The sequence below is a fragment of the Cavia porcellus genome, unplaced genomic scaffold (genome assembly GCF_034190915.1).
Source record: "Cavia porcellus strain 051 isolate PalLab524CR breed Dunkin Hartley unplaced genomic scaffold, mCavPor4.1 scaffold_12, whole genome shotgun sequence".
NCBI classification, from domain to species: Eukaryota; Metazoa; Chordata; class Mammalia; order Rodentia; family Caviidae; genus Cavia; species Cavia porcellus.
In genome coordinates this window covers 53,751,713-53,764,536 of record NW_026947495.1, presented here as the reverse complement: position 1 = coordinate 53,764,536, position 12,824 = coordinate 53,751,713, and the positions used below count along the sequence as shown (strand labels likewise).

At 33.9% G+C, this 12,824-nt stretch overlaps 1 protein-coding gene across 8 annotated transcripts in view; it reads left to right on the top strand.

The window, feature by feature from the left end:
* Nucleotides 1-12,824, top strand: part of Scn3a (sodium voltage-gated channel alpha subunit 3) — a 107,052-nt gene that overhangs the window by 82,651 nt on the left and 11,577 nt on the right. For all 8 annotated transcript variants that reach the window (XM_023561156.2, XM_013142571.3, XM_023561158.2 and 5 more), the window contains one exon: nucleotides 11,961-12,083. In XM_023561156.2, the coding sequence (XP_023416924.1) occupies nucleotides 11,961-12,083 (123 nt within the window). The remainder of the gene's footprint in view (nucleotides 1-11,960; nucleotides 12,084-12,824) is intronic.

Below are 12,824 nucleotides of genomic sequence, written 5' to 3'. Positions count from 1 at the left end.
TAATATATTTACATAATTAAGACCTAGAAGCCAAGAACCTAGTCACTACTGTTGACATAACTATATAATTTTTTAAAATTACGTTTAATCTTACAGTGCAGGATGTCTGTCCGAATAGAGTAAGACTAAGAAATGTAGAGGAAACACTAAGAAATAAGAGGAAACACAGGGTTGCTTTTCTTCTCAGCAAGACAAAGACCTCAAGACAAAAAATAGTTTTAAAAAATATTAACAGATCTAACCACTTAGTTTATCAATAATTCAATTCTTTAACATCTCCAAAAGCAAAATAAAGATATATTTGAGGACCAGGAATTATGAGAATTAGTCTTTAAATTTTTACCAGAGCACATATGTTAAATTAACCCATTTCCTGTATTCCTTTTGTCCCATCCAGGGACAAGATGCATTTCCATTTTAAAATCAGTAGTTAGATATGCCAGTTAGCTAATCAGATGTTTACCATGGGAAGTGTAGTGTTCTGCTCTCAATCTGATTACCCTGGGGGCAGTAGTCATAGGAACATGCAATTACTGAATATATCTGACTTGTTACCCATTTATTTAATATTCTTGTTTCAAATAATGAAGGGTTACTAGGGCAAAGGGACAGTTGTCAGGTTATTGGTCATCTATGATATTCCACTGCACAAGGCGTCATAGCTCCTAACAAAACAAGGTGCTTTAAGCACTCTGTCTAGCTGTTTCCTAGCAATCAAGAAGCACTTTATTTTTATCCCTAACACTTGTCAAGAATCAGTGGTTCCCGTATATGTACATTCATTCTTTTAATCATTTTTGACAAGTCTGAGTCTACCCAAGTTCTACTCTTTCCTCTGACACATATATACTTATAATTCTATAGCCAAAATGTACTTGATTCTCTGAGCTCATAAAATATCTGCTTCCAAGTGGCTTTAAATAGACCAGATATGACTTCCAATTTCTGTCTTGACTTTCATAAATAATAGAAAAGAATTTTAATATTGTCCTAAAAAGGTATCCACAAAGGGAAATTAATGTTCCATGTTATCTAACTGGAATGGATCTTCAAGACTCTCTAGTCTGTTTTCTAGACATCAAGAAACTGAATTCTTGGTTTAACAGTTTCCGGACATAGCACAACTATTTCATGAAAACACTGATGCTAGTGTTCATATCTCTGCAGTATGTTAACGAAGGTGTTCTATGGATTGTCAAGCTACTTTATATGAGCCTGTAATGCTCTTTTTCCACAACCAGAGACTGAAATACATAAATTAATATAACTACAAATAAAAAGTTGTCCTCAAATGAGTAGATTCACAAAGCTAAAATAAACACTAAATTAAAACAGTTTTAGAGAATACAACTAAAACACGCTGAGAGCTTCAGATTTCATAGGGTATATTGCTGTAACTAACTCAAACCGCCACAAAACCCTAAAACAAACATTTTACTTTCAAATGTACCTTTCAAAAAGTATATTCGTATACTTGAGACATGCATCTATACAAAAAGTATAACCTTTCAATCTCCAGATTTCAATTTTACTTGAAAGTAAAATTAGATCACAGTGAGTTTTCTAACCTGCTGAAATACATTTTATTTATTCAAGCCATTAAGGACCATATGCTATTGTAGACAAAGGAGATATGCACAGGGTGGTGCATCTCCATTAGGGTTCACGTCCATGGGGCAGGAAGTGTGGGAAGCAAGCAACAGGTACGTAAATGAGATCCAGATGAGACAACTGAACTGAAAAAGTAGGTCATGCAGTGAGAACAGGTGAGAAAGGAAACAGGCAGACAGTGTCGCCTACTTTCCAGGGAGGAGTCCTAGTGCAGGAATGAAGGAAAGAGGCCAAGCATTCAAAAATCCGAGAGAGGAGACAAAAAGAATGTCTTGACTCTAAAGTAGGAATAAATTGAGGAGATTCAAGAGACACAAAGAAAACTGCAGTGATTGTGTGTGGTAAAACCCAAGTGAGAGCAAGAAAACCTGAATTCAGAAAGGTACACAGGAGCCAAGAAAGTTCTAATCTTATTATAATTTAATATATATTATAGTACTGTATAATTTATTGTACATTAACTGAATACAATGAAAAGTTCTTGGGGCAGATTAAACTGAGATTTAATATTCTTTGGTAAAGTGATTGCATTTGAAGGAAAAAAGACAAAGACTAAAAGCAGACAGATCACTTCAGAAACTGTCTTAATAATCCAGGCACAAGGAGATTTTGTCCTAGATTGTGGTGAAGAGATTCACTGATGGACTTGTTTGGAGTGAAGAGAGAATTCAGCAAACAGCTTTCTTCCTCAAATGAGTAGAAAACAGAAACATTAACTGTAGTGAGCAATAAGTGGAAAACACGTTTGACAGGCTAGCCAGATCATGGGAGAAGAAATGGATTAAATTTGAGATGCCTATTAAGACACTCAAGAGAAGATACTAATTTATATAGAATTCTGTATCTACAATTCAAGAGAGAAGCCAGGACCTGATGTTAAATTTAGGCATCAACAGTACATAGATGGTGTCTGATAGTATGAACCTCTTTCAATCCAGGTGGGCAGAGAATGCAAATTGATGAAGAAGTCCAAAACCAAATTCTGGTGGACACTTTAACATTTGGAGTTTTAGCAAAGGAGAAAAAGACAGTAAGGCATAAAAGACTAAAAGATAGTAGTTAAAAAGAGAACAGAATACGGCTGGTGTCACACAAGCTCAGAGAAGACAGGTTTTTTCCAAAGGAAGGAAGAACAGTTTTTTAAAAACTACAGCAAAGTTAAGTGACGAAGTATGGAAAATAGACATTTGTATTGTGGCAAAATAAGATCTTGGTTCTTGTGAATGCAAGTCTTTGGAACTGGTGGAAATAAAATACTGAAAAGTTTGAAGGAAGAATGGCAATGAAAAGTAAACAGCAAGTGTGAGTGTTCTTTTTGGAATAGAGGACAACTTAACCCATGCCCCTGTCTGCCAGGATATTGCACTAGATGGCCCAGGTTTTCCTGGTTCTGAATAATTTTTCTATCCTAATATTGAAAAGATAGTATCTTTATGAAATTCAAGATAATTTATACTATTCCAGAATTACGCAAACTATACTGTAGATGCTGCTATTGGACAAATGTTAAACAAAATAAATAATTAGTATTTATCTGAAATTATTGAAAGCAATTTGACTTCTTGTTATCAATTATTGATATCTTGTTATCAATATTTTTGCATAAATATTATCCTTCAGAAAATTCATCCAAACATCAGTCATAGAAAATTCAAATTCACTTTTATACTGCCTTAAAGTGCTAAGGCATCCAAAACAAACTCTAGGCTCAGTCATGAAGTGTGCATTGCCCACAGGTAATGTCTACTTCATTCACAGCACAGGGCACCACGTGGCTGCAATGAGGTCCTTGTTTCCTGCTATGGATCTCGTTTCCCATGCTTTTTCAAGGTCTCCTTAGAATCCCTGCCAGATGTTCTGTTGCTATAGGCAATAGAAGAGAGACACCAATAGTTATTTCCAGTTACCAGAAAGCTCTAGAATCTAGTGGCTGCTGCCTTTGTACTTGACATAGTGTGCATTCTCAATAACACAGTTAGATTGTTTGTAACAGTAGGACAGTAAAATGTCTAGCACGCTAAAACCTTATTGTGAGTTTGACACTAATGAAGAGAAATATTTAATGACAGTGAAAATTGCCACCCATGATTTACTGCTTATTGTGTACAAGTATTTCTAAAAGCTCTTTACATATGTTAAGTCATTCAATCTTCAAAATCCATGAGATAGAAATAACAATTATCTTAGTTTTTCAGAAAGGAAGCTAGTAACAAAAAGTTAAATTGTTTGCCCTAGTTAACCTAACTAAGTGGCTACACTGAATTTTGTACTAAAATATTTTAGTTGTAATTATTGTATTTCTAATCCTTAATTTACAAATCTCATTATTAATGTCCGGAGTTTTTTAATAATGTTTTATTTTAAAGTGAATAGAAGCAAGCAAAATAAAACAGAACAAAGCCAATCAAAACAAGACAATGTAAGTGATACAGGACTATAAGGTAATAGTAATCCAAAATGGCTACAATAATATATCTTGTTATCTTTGATAATAGGAAAACAACAATGGTTACCATAGTGCCTCTTGTTGTCTTCAAAATAGCTGCTCATACCATCAGATATAGTAAAATCAAATAAAACCAAACCAAACAGAACAATGAAAATGATGCAGGACTTTAAAGCAATATAATAGGGAATTAACAATGGCTACCCCCTTCAGAAGGAGATCTCCCCTAGATGCTGCACTGCACATTGTTATCCTCTGAATAGATGATCAGACTACTGGCTTTAGGCCTGCAAAGTCAGTGAGACACTAAATACTACAAGCATTAAGTTGTATTTTACTTCAATAGCTGTCGTCTCAGCTTGTATTTTTCTGCATTAGCTGATTACATAAGAGGACGAGTGGACCTTGGCTCTTCTTATCTCTCAGCCCACATCTGATCCTCCTCCCTGTGACCCACACATGGCAGTGACTCACAGGAAGTGGCTGGCTTCCTATTCTCCTCCCTGCATCCCATGAATGGTGCCGACTCATAGGGAGTGGCTGGCTTTATAATGAAAACATGTTTTCATTATAAATTATTTATTAATTTTTAAATTTATCCTATTATATATCTTTTGATTATTATCTATTCTTTGCTACAGGTTTTGTCTCTGTCTTGGAGATTTAGAAATGTAACAGCTAGTAGATAGCACAGCTGTCTCTGTCTAGCACAGTGCTCTTTGCCCTATATTTTGCAATAGATAGAGATCAACTAGATATTGTGTGTTCAAAGGTCTCATATTGTACTCTGAAAATGGTTGCTTATATGTAGTGGTGGTAAAAAATGTGATAATGTCCTGTTAGTTCATACATGCTTGTCTTGAATTTCAGCTAAAGGACTTGCAAAGAGAATTAAAGTACAACCACTTTGAGATAGAGACTAAATCATTATAAATTATTGCCACATCATTTAAATTCTGATTTCTATACAGACATAATTTCATGTAAATAATCTACTATGTGATTTGAATTTTCCTAAAAGTATTCTAGTAAAAATGATTCACTTTGCCCATTTGGAGGGGAATTTAATTCTACTTTCTCATTATTAGTAATTTTCTCATTATTAGTAATTTATTAGTAAGAAAAAAATTTGTACTGGCAAGATTTAAAACAGGCAGCCTTGTTAACTGATCTATAATCCATTCTTTGAAAACTCTGAACCAAATTTTTAATTGTTTCTGAGGTAATATCTGCCAATATTAGTCCTATCGCCTATATTTCCCTTTTGTCATTCATTTTTTTCTGAATTCACAAAGCTGAACCTAGTGCTATCTTCAGCCTCTCTTCCTTTTATCCCTTACAGCCTGAATAAGCAAACTGTCCTGCATGTTACCCACTTATGAATGAGTTGGGGTTGGCCACTCCTCTTCTACAGTACATTAACACCATATAACCAGGGGGACCAGCTAATATTTTATTAACTGTGCTCCCTGATTCCAGCCTCATCAAACATCTTGTTTAAGAAGATCCATTTGGTTCCTTTTCTTCTTCAGTGCCTTTTCATGGGATGTAGCTTTTCAACCAGGATTCTAAATGTAAAAACAGAAAAGGATTCTTATTTGTAATGTTAATAACAACTAATCCTCACTAAGCCACAAATTAACCTATGTCTTTAATATGTCTTAATTCATTTAATTTTAACCCCTGAGACATTAACTGATATTGTATCAGTTCTTCAGATGAGAAAACTGAGACATAGACAAGTTAGTTTTTAAATGCTACATATCTTCAATATATTATGCAGAATCTCAAAAAGATTGTGACTTTTTGACATTTAACATTTAAACCTGAGAATAGATTCATAATTATACATCCCATAAGCAGAACCAATCATACTTACTACCAATTAAACCAACACTGAAAAATTTCCCCAATGATATGTTTAATAAAAGATGGTGCATCCATTAAGAAAGATATCATAATTTGTCTTTTCCGCATATATAAGACATGGTGTGATTTCAGATTAATGATATTCAAATTAACACTTTTAAGAATCCCAGACAAGGAAGTAAATTTAGAGTGATCATCTGATTCAAAATCCTCCTCTGAAAACAAAGAATACTGTCCAGATTTTGTGAAATGTTTGTGGAAGCCATGACTTTTATGTGCCACACAGAATTCTTCAATGATGCACTACCAGATTTTACTCACCCCTTCTCCAGGGATAAATGCTTAGGACTATCTCCCATTACTACACAAAAAATACCACAGTTAGTAAAATGGTAACATTTGAGCACTGTGAATTTTCTAATCATGTGCAAAGTCCAACAAATAAACTATAAAAACCTAATATTGAAGTAGAGAATAATCAGTGGCAAAAAAGCAGATTCTAAGTTACAAATGTTCATTGTTCAAAAATGGATTCCCGGGGCTGGGGATTTAGCTCAGCGGCATAAGGGCCTGCCTTGCAAGTGTGCAGTGGTGAGTTCAAACCCTGGTACTGATTAAAAAAAAAAAAAAAATGAATTCCCTTTTCTGATTGATATTGTATAGGAATTACTCTGCCTCAGGAGTCCCAAGCTCCAGTCTTCACCAAAACCCTTCTGCCATGACTCTCATAGCAACTTTGTACCTGGTCCTCACTATCACCTAAACTCTCTAAGGGCGACCTAGTAGATAGAAAATAGGACTGCTTGGCGGGGAGGCAGGGAGGATTTCACCTAGAAATCTGAAGTTCCCCGTGTCCTATCCCTAAGAAATACTGAGTTAATCTACATGCTATTTAAACTTTTTGCTACTATTAATGGGGAAATCTCAAGTGCATAGTATTTGAAGAGGCTTTTGTGGTCGGAAAGGGCAACCCAACCACAATGCAGATTATGGTTTCTGTGTGATGACCTCTGCAGCAAGAATAGATTTTACCATTAGCTGTAAAGATGTATTTCATTCTGCTTTCTTGCAAGGTCAGAGAATGATGGATTCAATTTTCCCGGATACAGACATTCAATCAATTATTATTTCAGCCTCAAACATTCCTCCTCCCCCAATCTCCAGGAACCTGATACCTCCAGATCCAGAGCCTTGCATGTACTCTCTGAAACAATTTGCCTGTTTCTATAGGAGACCAGGCTTCTGTTGCTTTTCCTCTGCTAAAATAGTCATTCCTATACAATTCCTACACAATCTAGAATTTCTTACCACTCACCTCCTTGCTGTTTCATATCCCATTCACTTTGTATTTGATTTCATTCAATAGGGAGCATAAATACATTGTTGAAAAAGATAGAATAAAGTTCAATTTTACAAAGAATTATATGTTTTATTATTTGATTAAGGAACCTTTTAGTTACTGATTTGTAGGAGCTCCTTTTATAGGAAGGAGATTTGCTTTATGAATAGCTTTCCTTTTTGGAGTTTTTTGGTTTTTGATTTTTTATCATGTGGAAATTTTTTCAAATTGGTTTGGCTGCACTTACCAGTCATTTTTTTATTCTTGAATTTGTCATGCATATCAAGGCCTTTTCCCATAAGATAATTGAGAATATTCCCTTGTTTTCCCCCAGCTTTATAATTTGAACACTTTGTGCCTATTAGTTTTTATTTTATGTTTTAAATTTTGCTCGTTTGAATTTAATTTGGAGAGAGAGATGTGAGGGAAGTCCCCAGTATCATTTTCCTCCAAATGGGCTCTCATTTAATTATAATCAGATGTGGTTTTTCTCCTCTGATTCAATACCTTACCATATTACTCACATGCTATACTGCAGTGTGTGCTTGATGTAATTTGAACTTTAATTTTTCCATTCACTTCTTCATCTATTTATATGCAACTTCAATTACCATAGATTTATAATTAATTTAACCATCTGGTGGAATTTTTCCTCTCTTTGCCTTTAAAGAATATTTTGAGTTGTCCTTATAATTTTATATTTTTCTACTTTTATCTAATTCAAAATTTTTATTCAAGCTTTTAAAAATTTATTAGGAAGTATACATTTTTTGACCACTTAAAATGATTTCACTATCATTTTTAATAGTCTTGCATTTAACTGTTTGAGGTAAAAAAAATTGCAATTACTTTTCTCATTTTTCTAATTCTTGTAACTGTTGGGTTTTTTCAGAAAGTATTTAATGAAATTAGTGATAGGCATATTGTTTTACTCTGGTTTTAACAGGAATACTTCTGGGTTTTATTATTAATATTTGTACAAACCTTTATATTGAGATACATTGTTAAAATGAATGGAAATAATATTTAACTTTAATCTTTTACTGATCATATTGCACTAAAAGTTATCTTTAGTTATTTTCTTTTTTGTTTTAAAAACAAAAAATGAATAAAATGATACAGAATTTCAAAACAAAATAATAGTAGATTACCACTGGTTATTATATTGTGTATTGTTAACATCAAAGCACTTGTTCAGATTACAAGCTATAGGCATGAAAAAATGATTAACCAATTGAACAATGAAAGCACAAACTGTTCTATTTGATGAACTAACAGATATTAGTAGTATAGTTACCGTGTGTGTGTATATATATATATGCACACACATATATATGAATATGTGTACACACATATATTTCCCTTTATTTCTTTTCTCCTTCTTTTCTCCTTTCCCCCATTCTAGTTGTTCTTCCTTATGAGCCATTTCTTCCTTTTTCATTTTCGCAATATCTATTGTACATTTTTTTATCTTATTTACTCTTCCAGTGTTTTATACTAGAGAAACAATACAATATTTATATATAGGATTCTGATTAATTTCACTTATAAGTGTGGTCTCAAGTGGCATCCATTTACCTATAAAAGCCTCATTTATCTGTCTTTATAGCTGAGCAATACTCCATTGTATATAAACACTTTTTTTTATCCATAGCACAGTTGATGGGTATTAGGGTTCTTACCAAGATTTACCTATTACAAATTGTGCTGCTATAAACATTGGTGCACATATATTGTTGTGGTGTGATGTTTTCATTTATTCTAGAAAGGTACCCAGACGGGGAATTTAGTTATTTTCAAGGGAAATTAATTTCTATTATTTGTTTTTAGGCAATCATAAAACTTCTAGCCTCTTCTTCAGAACTGTCACTTTCTTCTAGAATTTTGTCTCTTTCTTGGTTTTAGTCGCCATAGGAATGGCAAGTGTGGATCACAGCTGACCCAGCCTATGAAAACTCTAACTAATTTTCATTTATTTACTGTGTAGTATGGTGTGTGGTACCCAATTCATTTAAATTTATATTAAGTATTTAATTTTGAAAATAATTACCTAATATATTTTGCACGTCAGTAAATAATTCCTTTGTGCTTACAAAATTAGAACACTGTATATTGAAGGCTTAGGGACAAATTTTGCTGAAATGAAAAGCATACAAGACTTGAAAACAGAAGATCTAAATTTTTATTATATGTTTGACTGTTACTGTCTTTTCTTCGACTAGACTTTTGACTGCTAGTGTAACAAAAATGATAAGTAAAAAAGATCATTATAAATCATTAGGCAACCTTCCAATATAGAGCATTATCTTTAAACCTTAAGTGTGCCAAAGAATCTACAATATTGGGCAAGAAATTACCTCTGCTTAAAATAGCTTTCAAATATTTTATTTCCAAATTGGCTTTTAGATATATTAAGATTTTTGCAAGATTAATTAACCAAATAAAATAAGTTTGAGTCTTAGACAATATGACAGTATGGAGTGAGTCAATGAAGATCGATAAATTATTTGCGTAAGATTATAATGATCTTATCAAAGAGATTTGTATAGAAAAATAAACATTATAAAATAATTTTTACTCTAAATAAGCCAGTCTGCTGTGAATATTCTTAAAATACTATGAACATTTAAAATTCTTCTGTTTTCCTAAACAAACCAAATACTCTACAAGTCCCAACATAGATTGGTCAGGAAACCCAATGTCAGGTAATTTTTAATGGTCTCTATTTAGGGACTTTCAGAAAGTCTTAGACATTACAATCTAGAAAAAATGGTTCTGGGTACAGCTGGCCTCCTTTCATCAGGGCTACGACTCTGCTACTTTGTTCCCTGAGCACGGAGGCCCAATTGGAAAAGTGGTTTCACAGTGTTGAGCTTCTCTAATAACAAGGTTTATTCCTGGGTTTGGTGAATAAGGCAAAGTACGCTTCCTAGTCTTTGAACAACTTCATATCCTAGCACCCTCTGCTTCTGGACATGACTTTCTTTTCTTTTCATAGTGCCACTTCCTTTCTTTATTATTTTGAGAAATTTGCAGCCACTTCCTGTTAGAAAGTCTTAAATAAAGGACATGATTGGTAGGATAAAAGAAGACTTCAGCTAGTAACTCCAAAAACACAAAATAGCTGCTAATGCCTCTGGAAGCAGAGGATTCCACCACATAGAGCTCTCTAAATTGTCCAATAACCTCTCCCATCTTATCAGTCTTCTCTAACAGCAAGCCCAAGACAGAAATAAATAGCTTGATACATTACCTTATCACTGATCATGTACAATTTCAAGTCACTTATTATCTTGCTGAATTCTGTGAGATATGTGCTAAATTAAATAATGCAGAGACAGTGGCTCCATTTGCCTTGAAAGCCTAGGTTCCACTTTTGATGCCATCCTTGATACAGTGTTATGCAGACTGTTGATTTCATCTCACATCACAAGATCACTGAGGGAACTCACACTCATTTTCAACAGCCTTTTTTTTTTTTAACAGAAAAGCCCCAGAGCTCTTAATTCTATCCAATAAATTTAATGAACTAACCTTTCTCTAGTGCATCAAGGAAAGCACTAGTTATGTGTCATCCTTGCAAGAACTCAGAAGTCATTAAAATTAAAGTCATTTTTTGTTTTCTGTGTTTCACTTGAAGAATTTCTAAAAGAATGCTAAAGGGTAAAGTCAGATCATGCAGATTCAAGCCTTGAACTCTACCTCATATTAAATGAATTGTCCTATCTACCTACCTTCCTTCCTTCCTTCCTTCCTTCCTGCTTTTCCTTCCTCTCCCACCCCTCCTCTTCCTCCTCTACTATCTTCTCTTTTTTCCTTTCCTCCTTCCTCCTCCTCTTCCTCCTCCTCCTCCTCCTTCGTCTTTCTTCAGTGTGTGTACATAGCACTCAGTTTCTTCATATCAATAATACTTCTTGGGACTTATGTATATAGATATCAAATTATGCTGAATGAATATCAAAGAAGATGATGTACTTCCCAAAGAACGTGCCTTCTTTAATCTTTCATTTAGTAAAGTAAAATTTAATATAAATAACAGAAAAAGTAAGACCTTCCTGGAAATAAAAAGAGATACTATATTCATATCAAAAGTCCAGTTGTTTGAATAAAATCTATCCAGATAAAATTTTCTCTTGTTTATTCATACAGCATGTACCCAGTAAGAGATGTTCAACTAGGTAGGGCTGAGCATATTAAGAAAAGGATGTTCTATCCCAGCTAATAATAGGCTTATGAGACCTGGAAAGGAAAACAGGTATCAGACCAACTGACTCTATTTTATGGCAAATATCTCCAAAATGCTTAAGCAAGTTGCTACAAATTTACAGGAGAAAAACATGGTTGCTAAGAAACTAAGCACAGAGCCTCTGGCTTTTGAATTAATCCCTGAATTATCATTGGGCCCTGAATCATCACTGGTTAATGTCCAGGTTTAAAAGAGATCTCTGGTGTGAACTATCTAGGTGGATGAATTTTTGAATGTGTATAAAAATGAGCAAGCATTCCAGACTCACTAGTGACAAATGCCAGTATTAGCCAATATTTGGTTGAAGCTGGTAGAGTACAAGAATCACAATACGCCAAGGAATCTCCAAGCTTTCATTTAGGTAGCACTAAGGAATAGATAGTACAAACTATGTCTTTCATGAACAGTTTATTTATTTGTGAACTAATTAATATGCTTTCCTTTCGTAGGTTTCTTTGGTTAGCTTGGTAGCCAATGCTCTTGGCTACTCAGAACTTGGTGCCATCAAATCCCTACGGACACTACGAGCTTTAAGACCCTTAAGAGCCTTATCCCGGTTTGAAGGCATGAGGGTAAGAGGACTAGAAACTACAAACTTTATGTCAAAATTGAGCATAGGTAGTGATTTATATACAGAAGGACATCAAACTCTTCTGAAATGTACAGAATATCTGAATTTCAGGGCAAGATCTTAGAGATCACTAAGCCTAACCCCTAGAAACTAAAGGCCCTGACAGACTTTGGCAGAACTAAAACAATCCAGGAATCATACAAAATCCAAAAACAGTGCTGGGATTTACTTCATCTCATTGTCATATATTTAGAAATCACTCTGCACTGCTGACTTTCATTTTAGGAGGGCCTTTTTGTTTTTCTAAATAGATAAATTTGATTCCTGGAAAAGCACTGGCAATGAATAAAAGGCACATTTGTATTGTGTACTTTTCTTGTTGATTTAATATCAGTAATAAAAACTGTAGTTATATAAGAAAACAAAATTAAATTACAAAATCTGTACATATGAAGGAAACAAAACAAGTTGCTATGATAATTAGCTAAGTGTTAACACATCTTCAGCCTTGCTTTATGGATATAACTTTCAAATAAACATTCTGAATATGCTCCACTTTTTCTTGTAGCTAGTGCATTTTCCTCTCCTGTTCTTTTCCTTAGCACACATATATTGTGATTCTAAATATAAGACACACACTTGCCACACCCTTTCCTGTGCTGTTTGCACAAAAGCCAGTTTTGTTTAATCTGGTTTGCAAATGCACACAGATATTGAATTTCTTCAAGGCCACACGGTTTTT